General features: G+C 41.4%; 1 protein-coding gene and 1 non-coding gene across 2 annotated transcripts; both read right to left on the bottom strand.

Moving 5' to 3' along the window:
• Window positions 1–931: 931 nt before the first annotated feature.
• On the bottom strand, window positions 932–12,506 carry EIF4G2 (eukaryotic translation initiation factor 4 gamma 2). The gene is made up of 23 exons (XM_042232608.1): window positions 12,476–12,506; window positions 11,662–12,018; window positions 10,648–10,774; window positions 10,266–10,331; window positions 9,497–9,637; window positions 8,855–8,957; window positions 8,054–8,185; window positions 7,900–7,966; window positions 7,475–7,626; window positions 6,999–7,109; window positions 6,759–6,842; window positions 6,574–6,672; window positions 6,158–6,299; window positions 5,908–6,068; window positions 5,426–5,539; window positions 4,709–4,834; window positions 4,446–4,550; window positions 4,143–4,358; window positions 3,805–4,063; window positions 3,282–3,486; window positions 2,922–3,133; window positions 2,720–2,841; window positions 932–1,761 (listed from the first exon to the last, which is right to left on the bottom strand). The coding sequence occupies exons 1-23, from the start codon at window positions 12,504–12,506 to the stop codon at window positions 1,696–1,698; spliced, it is 3,198 nt and encodes a 1,065-aa protein (XP_042088542.1). The 3' UTR covers window positions 932–1,695.
• LOC114118590 (small nucleolar RNA SNORD97) lies at window positions 5,224–5,373 on the bottom strand. Its single transcript, XR_003591832.1, has one exon. It is a non-coding gene; the product is annotated as a small nucleolar RNA SNORD97 (small nucleolar RNA).
• Window positions 12,507–13,845: the final 1,339 nt, after the last annotated feature.

Raw genomic sequence — 13,845 nt, 5'->3', positions numbered from 1 at the left:
CTTGGGGAGGGTTGAATAGAGGTGCCAGGAATGCCATTTTTATCTATAGCCTAGTAAAGTCAGCTTCTTGATACTCCACTTAGTTTTAATTTCATATTTAAAAATTATCTACCAGAAACTAAATGTTCTAACTTCAAAGAAGTCTGCTAGAATACAGGGAAAAGCTAGCTTCAGTTAGAGTAAGGAGACAGTTTTAACGATAACTGTGGGGTTTCAAGAACTCCCTGGGAGGGACAGTGAGAATGCATTCACCATGCATTCCAGTATGACGATGAAAAGATGTCAGCCAAGTTCAAGTTTTGTTGCTATGCATTAGTAATGTCCCTCCCAATTCAGGAAACTTCTCGGCACTGTCCTTGATTACAGGAACTACATATTGGTTACTTACAGTAACCTGAAATAGAGAGGAACCACCACCTTGAATTTCCTAATCAAAATTATTTTATGTATTTAATGTTCCTAAGTAAAGTCCTAGCTCAAAACAAAAGCTGTCAGTTCTTCATATATCTGTATGTACTACTTCAAAGTCTAGTCAAAGCTATGGTTTTTCCAGTAGTCACGTATGGATGAGAGTTGGACTATAAAAAAAGCCGAGTGCTGAAGCATGGATGCTTTTAAACTGTGGTGTTGGAGAAAAAGGAAATCAGTCCTGAATATTCATTGGAAAGATTGATGCTGAAACTCCCAATACTTTGGCCACCTGATGCAGAGAAGTGACTCCCTGGAAAAGACCATGATGCTAGGAAAGACTGAAGACAGAGGGGACGACAGAGGATGAGATGTCTGGATGGCATTACTGACTTGATGGACATGAGTTTGAGCAAGCTCTGGGAGTTGGTAATGGACAGGGAATCCTGGTGTGCTGCAGTTCACAAGGTCGCAGAATTGGACATGACTGAGCAACTGAACTGACTTAAGTCACACAACTATATCAAGTATCACAATGTTTATTGATAGATACAAGTATATAAAATCAGGGCATGAACATGACTTGATAAATTAAGTAGACTTAATTTCAATACTATAATAAGAGGGACCAATTCAAATTCTCACCATTTGTTTCACACCCACAAAGACCACTTCAAGGGCATTTACGATCTCTCAAAACTGATCAGTTTTGTGCAAGTAAACCATGTTTCTTTTAAAAAGACTTGTGCACTTGCCCAGGCTCAAGGATATTAAAATCTAGCACATAAAGCCCATTACTAGAGGTAGAAATACAGGCAATATACTATTACGGCAACAACCATCAATTACAGTTAAGAATTTTTCTGTAACAACCAAATGGATAATCAAATATTGCAACAACTCAAGTATTACTGAGCAAAGTGCATTTCTACAGTATTCAGTGTTGCTATTCAGTTTTCTAACTTAAAACAGCCTATGATAACTGGCAGCAAAGAAGGTCCTTGCAATAGACTGCCTCTGCTTGAGAACTTATGATGTAATTATTGCATGCTGCTAATATACTATCTAAACATTAAAGATACTCCTAAAATATTTGATGGTAGACTATGATTAAGACATTACACTACAAAAAAACCTTATGCAGAAGGAAATCCTAACTGACGTGCTTCTGCTTTTAAATATTGTGAAAACATTACAGCGGAATGAATTTTCGCAGTGGTTAGGTCAAATGCAGTTACACCATAGCAACAGTATGTTTTGCACAATTTAAGGCTTTGGCTGGTTCTTTTAGTCGGCTTCTTCCTCTGATTCTTCTTCTTCAGCAGTTTCTAGCCAGGTTAGCCACTGATTCACCTGTAATTTGTAATTTAACAAAATAAGCACTACTTAGAAAATACAGAATAGCAGTATTCCCAATCAACCAACCAACTGCCCCAAGAACCAAAGTTTTAGACAGTACCACACATCTTATAACTGCAAGCAGTGTTCAGAACCTAACATACAAGCTGTTTGGGGCTTCCCTGATGGCTCAGGGTGAGAATTGCCTGTCAATGTAGAAGCAGATTTGATCCCTGGGTAGAGAAGATCTCCTTGGGGAGAAAATGGCAACCTGCTTCAATAATCCTGCCTGGAGAATTCCATGGCCAGAGGAGTCTGGTGGGCTATAGTCCATGGGGTCACAAAGAGACACAACTGAGCGATAAACTAACACAAGCTGTTTATGGCCAGTTAACACGGGTGTCAATTCTTTGACACCACTCCCATCACACTTCAAAACTGTTTCAATATGGGACAGTGGCTCATCCCAAACTTAAATGTTAGCAATGCTGGGGAGGGAGGAGAGGGACAAAGAAGATCCCAAGAGAGTAATTTCTAGTCCCATCCAGAACTTTAGGACCAGATTCCCCGAGGACGAGACTAAGGACAAACACTGTGATGGTGATCCTCTTGAAACTAGCTTAAGAACCTCACGAGTAAAGACTACTACAGACTAGCATTTCTCAAAGCCTGGCCCCTAGGAAAAGTAGTACGAGAATCTCCTGAGTTGTATACCACACGCAGACGTAAGTCAGAATGTCTATAATCAGATCTGAAACTTCCTTTGAAAATTACTTTCCAGGTGATTGATGTATGCGGTGGAATCCCCTGACATTATAAAAATTTTCCTCAGGGCTAGAATTCACTTTGTAAGTTAGAAAATCATGGTATGTAATATTACCAGGGCTATTTTGCTTATATTTAACTTTAAAAGCTTCATTTAAGTAATATCAATTAAGATGGAAAAACCACAACAAATTTCTCTAAAATTTACCTGGAACAAAGCCTTGCCTTTCCCTGGAAACTCTTGGGTTATATCTTCTTTCCAAGCCAAGAAAGCTTCTTCTTCAATAATTTCCATGTCATAGAAGTGAACAAAAAAGCGGAGTAACATGCCTAGAAGACAAAATGTAACACCATTATTTAGTGTGTTTAACTACTGCCCGTCCATTTTGTTAATGCTAGTCCTCTCTCACCTTTTGGGAAGTTGCTGTTGTAGCAGTGCACCTGAAGAGCATAGAGGGCACTAACTTGTAGATCAACATGATCATGAAGGAATTTCTGCATTACTGGCTTGAAGGAAAGAAGCAGTTGTTTTTCCTGCTCTAACTGTTCTTTGGAAGGAGCAGAGGAAGAATCTGTTTCATCACTGGGTGGGTTTACTTCACTAGAAATGTACTGTAAGAAGCTGCACAGAAAAAGATCTTGTTACAACCTCCAAATGAAAAATTTCCAATTCAAGAAACAAATAATTCTCAATCCCTTGTCTGTTCTAGTAAACTAAACACAGGCTAATTCTGTTTTCGATGTAGAGAAGCACAACTCTGTTATCTTACCTAGTCATTAAGATGTTCACAAATCCTTTATCTACATGAAGTTTGGGAGAGATGTTATCTTTAATCCACTTATATATGGTCTGAGGGGATGGATCCAACTTTATTTGCTTTAACAGTTCCTTCTCCAGTTTGAGAAGTGGGAATAAGAAACTCAGTCCCTTTCCTTCCAAGATCTCCAGCATGCGGTCCTTATTTTGATCAATTTCTGAAGAGACAAAGCCATTCCCATCATTAGGTAGTTCATTTTACTCAGTTGGTTTCTTAAAACTGCTTTGCAAAAAATTTCCCAAACACACAAGATTTATGTAAAATAATGAAACAACTGAGCAAAGGAAACTTTGTATTTGGACCAAATGAAAATAGTTACATCATAATAGACTTTTATAAAGGTGAAGTCTATCTGTGGTAATGCTTATTATTATCTGGACAGGATAATCACACTGACCTATATAATAAATTCACTCAAAGTACTAAGGACTTTTAGATCTAGTATTAAAAACAAAAATCCCCAGTATTCTCTTACCTGGGAGCATTTTCTGCATATTGACCTTGCTCTGTTGGAAAAGCTCTGTTAACCATTCTCGATCTTGTAATTTAGCTAATTGCTGAAGACAAAGTAAGAAGAGAGGAAAATGGGTGCCACTTTCCAGTGGCTGAGCTAGTTCCGAAATGCTCACCAGCTCTGAAATGACAGCACGAGCTGCAAACTGTGCTAAATACGATTTCACCAAGGGGATGTCAACCTCCAGTTTGGGGCACTGGTCCAATACATTCAGGAAAGCCTGAAAGGAATATAGTACACAGTCAGTTCACAGTCAATTCAAATTTGAAGAGTTCTTACAGAATCAGAAAGTGTTCTACCTGCATGAAGTTGTCACTTGTGGCTATCCCTTCCTGTTTGAGTAAACTGATCAAAGAACTTGCTTTTTCTTTATCTTCATCACTTCTATCCAGTGACAGGATGATTACTTTGCTTAACATCTCAGGAAGGAAGTGTTTAGGAGCTCTCATCTCTCTTACACCATTGACAGCTTCATTTGCATTCCCACTATTCAGGTATTCAGTTACAACAGTTTCCTGAAAAGAATGAAATCCCAGTATCTTTAGTTTTCCTGCCTCAAATACACCCCCATGAGCTAAATGATGAGATTGTCTGAAACTCACGGTTAGTTTAAGCAGTTCTTCCTTTGACGGTGGTGGCTTTTTACTGGTCTTGGCAGGCTTTTCCTGGATAAGTGGTGGATTAGTTTTGAGACCAAGCTGAGGTGTCTACAAGAACAGCAAATTAAGTATAAATGTTTAATAACTTTTTAATTATTAAAAGAAAAAGTGCTTATGAAGTTGAGAGCAAACATTAAAAAGCATTCTTCAGACATCTTCAAAAGGTACTGAACGATTGAAAATGTCATACTACATACATCCCATACCTGTCCCAGAGGTGGCGTTTGAGTGCGTGGTGGCTGTGCACTAGGAGGAATCATAGTTATTTGGGGCTGAAGCTTTGGCACTTGATTTTTATTCATTAGGAAAGACTGAGCAGGCCTCAAGCTAATCTAGAATTGAAAACAAAGCAAAACAGATATCCAAGTTAATAAACAGTGAACTAACATTAATTGCAACCCTCTAAAGTTAACTCAGCATATACAAACATGATGGAACCTATGGCAGGAATCTAAGTCAAATAACTAAAAATGTTACTGTTATGATATTTCATTTATAGCAAGAGAACTAAAGATCTGATCCAGACAAAAATACAACATGGCTATAAATCTTTTATTTATACCACAACTCTCCAAGGATTAGCATCACTAAAACATGAAAATAAAAACCAGAAAACTTAATTAGAGCTTAAAAAACGTTTTACTTTATCCCGAGTCATTCTATTTGCAGGGAAGTCACAATCAAAATCTTGACAACCGTTTTCCTTACTCTAACTGAAGACTTGCCCTCATATCTCATAATCTTCGCTCATAGGACGCTGGACATTCAAAGAAAGAAAAAGTAGTACAGAAAAGAGAGAAAGAAAGTAAAGATAAAAGAATTCCAGCATTAAGTCCTCTTAACGCGTCTTTTTTTTATAATCATCGGGCAAGAGATTTCTGAATTGACATACTATGGTATATAAATAACATAGGCAAATGTACCTCATCTGCATTAAGCTGTCCTTTCTTAGAAAACCGAGGTGGCATATCCTTCGACTGTCCTTGCAGCTGGGATAAGAGTCCCTGACTCTGGTTATGGTAGAGCTGGCTTAGCCCCTATTTCAGAAAGAGAGAAATAAAAGTCTAGATAAAAAGGGGTCCACACATTATGGTAATCAAGTACCAAAGTGATGAGGCCAAGCCACAAGAAAGCTGCATTTGCCCAGAGAAAGTAAAAGATGAAACAGAAGAATAAAATTCTAACCTAACTGTCAAATAAAGTGATGTGATTTTACTAATACTTTACTAATCTTAATAATAATCATTTCACCCAGTTTGAAATAACTGTCACAGATATAAATCTAGTTTAGAAAAACGTTGTTTTTAGGTTTTCTAAACCTAAAACATTTGCACTTAAAAAAAAATTAATATGTATTCCAAAACGTAATTACTTGTTGCCTAAATATTCTTATATGTATTCTTACCTGGCTTTTCATAAACTTGCCTCCCATCTCCCCAAACTGCGACTGTGTGGGAGGCATGATGTGTCCCCCATGGCCATTGAAGAGCTGATTTGAACGATGGCGCCCCATGGTGGGTGAAAATCTATCCTGGATAACTCCTGGACCAGTACCAATTCCGCTTCCTTAAAATATAGACACGGAGAACTCTTTAATGTTGAAACTGTTAAACTCATTATTTAATGCAACCAAACCATCTGTTGTTCAAAATCACCTGGCATTTGTCCAAACATATCAGCAAGTCCTCCAAGTGGGTCCCTATCCATTTTCATCCTGGGTGGCATAAACGGTCCCTCCAGAAAGAAGTCACTTCTCATCCCTTGAGCCATAGGAGCAGGAATAAACACTCCTAGATCCTTCAGAAATAAAGTGAATAAACACTTACTTCTAGACACTATTTTATATAAAGTGAAAATTCTTACAGCAGGAAAATCAGAAATACTTCTCTGGATGAGAATGCCACTGATGTATTCTCTATAAACAACTTGTTCTCAAGAGAATACAGACAGCAAAAACATTATGCTGTATTGGTAAGACAAGACAGTCTCAAATAAAGATGTTTTAATAGGGTTTTTGTGCCATTATAAACACAACCCCCACTTAATGATTATAAAGCAAAGCAAAACTTACTTTTACTGCATCTTGACGGATTTGATTGATCGTCTTTGGTCCATTGTCAAGAAAAGCTTTGCGAGGAACCCAATGGTGTTCTCGCAACTCTACGGTATCCTTTAATATAAAAAGTTTTTAATAAACATTTCAATACTCCTAAACAAAAGTCAGCTTACCAACACACCTAAAGAAAACAGTTTTACCTGCAGCAGGAAACGAATCCTCGCCGGCAATTCCTTACTTAACATCAAGGAGCACATTCGGGCAAAGTACTGATCCATTAAGGACTAAAAGAGAAAAATAAAAACGTGTACTGCTTAAGACTTCTAGATATCATCAAAGTTAATGACTAAAGGCAATCCTCTGTATCACCAAATAAGCTGTTTGATTTTAATACAATTGTGACAGGCTATTTACACTATTTCTGTCAGCAACACACATACCTTGGCTCGTTCATGGTCTAATCTAGGCCCCACTGTCCTCATTATCTGACAGAGGCACTCCAAATCCTCTCCCATATCTTTGAGTTGGACTCTCTTCTTTTTTTCCAAAAGCTACCAAAAGAAATAAATGCCATGTTTACAAATTTTTCTTGGTTTAGATGTAGCACTTTTCCATAAGTTTCTACTAACGCATACAGTTCCTAGTGTCTAGCATACTATTCTTATTTGGTTTCTGTTCAAGAAATTTCTCCAAATTGAGCAATTTAAACCTAAGTAGGGAATCAGTTCTATCCCTATCTTGCAAAATACACTGCATACTTCCATATTTACAATATTTAAATAGCAGTTTTGCCAGCAATCTAAAATATTTAACTAGCACACCAAGTCTCAGATGGCGAAATTATAATTGACTCCTATCTCCCCAAAATGATGTACATGATGATTAATGAAAGCTTAAATTCACAATCATTACTTACTGTTTTGATGCACTTATGAAGGATAGATTCATGAATAAGATCAAGCTTTCCAAGTTCTCCAATGAATTTGATGTTCCCCAACATCTTGATCTTGGCAATAGCTCTCTGTTCCTCCTCCTCAGGGAGGAGGGGATTTTCACGCTTATCATAGACTAAAAAGAAGAATAAAAGTAACACTGAATTAAGTTGAACATATGCAGTACTGTGTATTAGTTGCTCTGTCATGTCCTCTCTTTGCGATTGCAGACTGTAGCCACCAGGCTCCTCTGTCCATGGGATTCTCTAGGCCAAGACTACTAGAGTGGGTTGCCATTCCTTTCTCCAGGGGATCTTCCCAACCCAGGAATCAAACCCAGGTCTTCTGCATTGCAGACAGATTCTTTACCATCTGAGGTACACAGTACAACTAAGTATTAAATTCTCACCATCAACATTTCTGGTTCGGTTTTCAAATTCATCTTGTAATTTGGAAATTAGGAGGCGTCTGAATGTCTGTAAGAAACAAAAGACATTTGTCAGGGTTTGATAATAAAACCTTCCAAATCAACTTAAAATAAGCAAGCACACACGCCCACTTACTGTGCTTTGCTTCTGTCCTGGTTGACCCTCTGCTGCTGGGCCATCAAAGTTTGGTGCATCTTCTGCCAATCGCAGACATAGCTGAGCATACAGTGAGCTATACTTTGGCTCTTCTAGGGCTTTGTCCACAATCTACAGAAAATATGCCATTAAAAAAAATTAAATATGACAACTTTTGAAAAACCTTCCTTTATAACTTAATACTGCCTTGCAGTCTTAAGGATCTTGACTCGCATAACAAAATTCTGACAAATTCCCTATACAAATGCTTCACTGGTAACCTGGAAATAAGCACATCTCTTTTGTAAGGCTTCTTACGTGAACTTAAGATGAGGTATGTAAAGTGCCCAGCACACAGGCTGGAAAAATGTTAGCACTTAAATGTTAGCTATTACAGAGTACCAAAAAAGTCTAATTACATATATCTCATAGTAGTAAAACCCTCTCCCCTTTGAGGAGTTGAAATTACCTTGGAAAAATGGAATCACCATAAAACTAACATTTCCAAAATGTGGTATTTTTCACAAAAGGAAAAACAAAGCAACCCCAGTCCCCAAGAGCCTGATAATCCAATTAACCCAAGCACAGTATATACCATTTCAAATTGACTTAAGTCTGATACCATCAAAAGTAATTTTTAAAAAAAGTGTTCAAACATACATACACTTAACTCACACCTCAGTTTTAGAAGCAACAATGAAGTGTATAAAAACAAAAGCAAAGAACAAAAAACCACTCAAAACCCAACATGGGTTCAAAGTATTTTCCTCCTCCTTTCAGTTAAGCCAACATTTAACTTACCAGCAGTATGACCCCTTTAAGGATGAGTTTAGACTCTACACCCACATTGAGGAGCTCAAGGCATAGCTTGTCAAACTTCTCAGGAGTAAGCTTATTTAATATGCTATGAAAAAGGAATCAGACTAGGTATCAGCAACATACAAAATTACCCAGTTAAAAAATAGCCTTTAAATTATGCTTTTTCCCTTTCATCACTTTCCCCTTTAACATCAAGACATTTTTCTTACCCATCTAACCAAAGCAATGTGGAAATAAACCTATTTAAGAACACCTACCTAACTGGTGGGGGTTCCCAGCTATTGGACAAGAAAATCTCATTCTCAAAACCCAGATCAAGAGCCTCCCTCCTTAATATCAAGGCTAGATACAGGAGCTAAACTGTTGTATTTTGCCATCACTGGCTTACATACCAGGTACAGAATATGTCAGCACAATAGGCTTCTGCATTTTAATCTAATGACCAAAAGCAACTAACTGAGCCCCAAACAGTGATGTGCTGATTTTCAGCCTAAAACTGTCAACACTGGCATTTCACTTAAGAGTTATGAACACTGCCTTCAAGTAATATAGCATACACACAAGAGAAGCAGTTAACCCAGTCTCCCCTCCTTTTAAAAGACAAAACAGACCTAATAAACTTACCCTCTTACTTTCCTGAAGATTGCATCATGTCGTTCTTTTTCATTTGCGGAGTTGTTTGCTGCGGAGTTGTCATCTCGTCTAGTGCTTCGTGCAGGAATCCATTTCTGAGCGTTTTGCCCTGGGGTTTTCCCCAGGAACTCGCTAGTAAAAATTATTAAGAGAATTAAAATAAGACAACTTAAGCACAGCATCCAGTCACACATCAAGTATCATACAGATCAAAAATCCTTCTAAATAGAAAAAACAGTTTAGGTTTTCTCAACTCCCTTACAACTAAGCAACTCCTATTTAGTGCATCAGAATAACCTGAAAAATTTGTTAAAGGAAGTCCCAGGCCCAGCCCACTCTCTGTTGTAGTGGCTCAGGGGTAAGGCCTGATTAATTTGCATCTCTAGTAAGCTCACAGGTGATGCCAGTGATGCTGGTCCAGGATCCACATAGTGAAAATCAACATTTTCTAATGTCTCATGACCATGTTATGAGACTTCCAGATTTATTACTATAATTTCATATGAACGTTTGAAGAAATAACATCAGTGAAAATAATCCAGAGTAAGAGAACAAAAGAGCAGTTTGAGACCCTCAACTCTTATTAGAGAATTTGACTAAAGAATAATCAATAACTGATATTCTATATTTAGAATATGTAGCAGAAATCAAGCCCATTAAGATTAGGATTGCTGATGTCCTATAACTATATGTTGTAATGTTAGAAAGACCATTAACCTCAGTCTGTTATATAAGTCACTCTTTTCGCTGTTTACTATACCTGTTGCCAGCAGTCTTGGGATAGTGCTGAGGTGCACCCCTACTTCCTCCTCCGCCCGAAGAAGCACTATTTAAAACAAAACCTTTTTTTAAATAAAAAAGTACACCCCAAGTATGTTTCACTCAAAACAGATATAGGATCTCTTTAATTATTCTGCATTACAGTAAGTACATCACAGATGAAGACTGAACTTAGGCCCAATGGAAAGCCAAGTAATTACATTTATTCTTCAGATAGCACACAGAAAACAGTGGAAATTGAAAGGCTTTAAAGAAATGTACATGCATATTATAAATTAATCCTGCAGCACAATCAAGTCAGAACTATTTGGTGTGGTTATTCTTTTGGTCCTAATAATTGCCAAAACAAAATCTACACATACCTGAAACGAGAAGCACCCCCTTCTGCGATCGCACTCTCCACTTTGGCGGCTTGACAACGAAGAATCTTCAAAAGAATAATATTAATGGATGGGGTGGGGAGGGAAGAGGATGGGAGAAATGAAAAACCTAGAATGAGAAAGAGTACCAAAATTAGTCACCGCTAACATACAAATCCATAAACCCTCCTTCAGTTACAATGTACTTCAGTCCGACACTGCAGTTGATTGAACGTAAGGTCTCGTAAGACTAAAATAGAACGTACTCAAAACACAAATTAACAGTAAAATTTTGTTGGCCACTTGGAAATTCACTTGTGTTCAAGGACGCAGGAAGTGCCTACATAGAGACAGAATCAATTTCTGAAAAAGCCACTTTCCCTCCTTTACAGCTGAGTACGGAGATCGATTGTGGAAAAATCTGTTAACAAACGGGCACACCATGTGAAAACATTGTAATAGACTTTACTGCCTCAACGACGAGCAACACTGAGTAAGACGGCTTTTCCCACTGTCCACCCCTTAACTGGGCGCAGAGGGCCTGAGGGGGAGACCTGAGTTGCACAGCGGCTGACATCAGGCAGGCGGAAGAACAGGGCCACAACATGGCAGCAGGAACCTCCGCCCCATTTCCCCCTTCCTGGGAACAAAAGAGCAGTGGATTCCTCCCACCCAGGCCCGAGTTAGGGAAGTGCTTCCGACAGCCTCCTACCGAAGCCGCCGGCGGCAAACCTCGGGGAGGAGCGGAGGCCGCCCCCGCGGCTAGGCGCCCGGCTCTTTGTTCTCGGGCAGAAAGGCGGCCTCCTTCCCACCCGCCGCCGCCTCCAGCGGCCCCCTCCCACCCATAAATTCCCCAGGGACTGACAGCCGCCTCGCCGCTCCCTGCCCAATCGACAAAAGCTCAGAAACCCTCATTTCCCCCCCTTCTCCCGTCGCAGGCGGGGCTCGCCGGGCAGGCCCTCCGCTCTCCCACCAAGGGCAGCCCCACCGCTCCCCGCCGGCCCCGGCTTCACACACTTCCTCCCCGCCGGGAGGCCGGGCTCCGGGACTCCTCCGGCTCGGCTGGTCCCGCGCCAACGGCCGGGCCCCCCGCCCCCGCCGGCCCGCGTCCGTCCCCGCCGCGCGCGCCGCCCGGCCACGCTCTCTCCACGTCCGAGCACACCCGCGCCTTGGCCCGGCCCGGGCCCCGCGGAGGACGGCCACCGACAGCCACGAAGACGGCCGTAGACCACCAAGGCTGCCGACTTCCTCCTACTCCGTCAGCGACGGGAAGGGAGAATAAAGACGAGGAATTTTCAGGTGCCAGAAGCCCGGAGGAAACGCTAAAAAAGAGTCGCCCCGCCCGGCTCCGCCTGTGGCCGCCATTTTGTGCTGCTCAGGAAGAAGTGGCCAGGGACGGCGGCCATTTTAGAGCGCTCCACTCGGCGGCAGCGCTGGCGGTAGCTCCACTCACCTTCACCGAGAACTCAGCAGCTGCTGCCGCAGCTGCCTCCTCAGGATCCGGTCGTCGGGGACGGGGAAGGGAGGGGGAAGGGGAACGGAAAACAAAAAAGGGGGAGGGAAGGGGGAGGAAGGAGTCGGAACCGGCTTGAAACAGCTCAGAAGAGTCGCTGCTGCAGCCACAACCCGATACTCGCCGCCACCTCCATAGAGCTCCGACTCGCTGCTGGCGCTGAGGCGTGTCTGAAGCCGAACTTATCACTCTAGGGCAGCCGAACCCACCAGAGCCGCCCCGAATGGCTCCTTCGCCACCCAATCAGCGGCTTGGCTTTTGTCTACCGCCAATCGGCGCAGGGCGACGGGGAGGAGCCACAGGGCCAAGCTCGGTTGCGGTGCAGCCCCGCCGCAGTGCGCAAAGCCATATTCGCGAAGGCTCTGAGACCAAGCCAGTGGCGTAAGGGGAACTGGGGACAGTCGAGATGCGGCTCGCTTGCGTAAACTCGTAGAATCCTCTGAGTCTGCGTTGGTGTGGCTGCCTCGTCTTCCTCCTGTCTCTTTGTTCCCGGGGTCCGTATCCCGTGTTCGAGATATGCAGCCCTCAGCTCCTCCACCTCGTTTTCTCACCGGGAATGTGGGAAGGAAACTCGCTCTTCCACCCGGCCCGATTCCCGTCCTTGGCGTGTGCGAGCACTGATTTTCCTGGCGCCCCGGGGAAGCCGAGATTGCCCCTCGCAGGCTGAGCCTCCCTGGGACTGGCCTGCAGTGCTAAGGCCTGGCGCCCCTGGGGCGCAGCGCCGGGAATCTTTGGTCTTCAGGTGCTCGGCTTCGCCTTTGGGTCGGGAAGCCCTGAGTGCATGGTTCAGGAGACTGGACGGTGCACCTCAGTGCGCTAAGAAAGCTTTATTCAGCTCCCTATTTATTCCATCCCCTACTGAGTGAATGAGAAAAGGATGAAAGGAAGGGGTTTACCGTCTTCGTACCTCACTGTGGAGAAAGCTTTTCCCAAAGGAATGTCCGTCCAACAGTCACGGAAGAAGACCCAGAATATACCAGAATTCTTTAGAAGTAGTGTTTGCGGAGCGCAGGCGTCTGGAGGATTTTAATTGCCAGCTCCTGATTTGTTTTTTAAAGCACGTTGAAGACTGTATTTTCTATTTTATATAAGGTCCACTCTAACAAATAGGATTAGGCTTTTCAAAGGCGTCAGGCTGAACTATTTATACTTCTCAGCTAATGTTTTAAGGGAGAGGAAGAGTAAAATGAAGTGTTCCATCGTATGCGACATTTTAGCTATACAAAAATGGAGTCGTTTCCATAAACTTAACAACAGAAATGCCCCCATTTTCATTTTGAATTTTGTTCTTGATACAATGTGTAATTTAAAGAGAGAAACCATATATATATATATATATACATATATTTTTTTTTTTAACATGGATAACCTTTCAAGAAAGTCCAATAAAGTCCAGGATTTTCAAGGTTTCCAACATATTTGACGTGTGAAAACAGCTTTTGGGGTTGAAAGTACCTAGTCCTCCATAGGATTTTCAAGAGAGGTGCTTGTTTTTCGTAGGACCAATATGGAAGGGTTTGATGGGGCCCTGAACGTTTGTAACAGCTTTAGATCTTTGCCATATATTATTAGGCTGATCATTCCCCTTCATATTTTTCTAAAGTTATTTTGCTATTAAGCCAATTTCACTTGAACTTTGACAACTGGATATTCCCACCCTTGGAGTTAGTTACATGTTAAAAGAAAAA

This window comes from Ovis aries, chromosome 15 (genome assembly GCF_016772045.2).
Source record: "Ovis aries strain OAR_USU_Benz2616 breed Rambouillet chromosome 15, ARS-UI_Ramb_v3.0, whole genome shotgun sequence".
Taxonomy (NCBI): Eukaryota; Metazoa; Chordata; class Mammalia; order Artiodactyla; family Bovidae; genus Ovis; species Ovis aries.
This window is presented reverse-complemented; position numbering and strand designations above follow the sequence as displayed.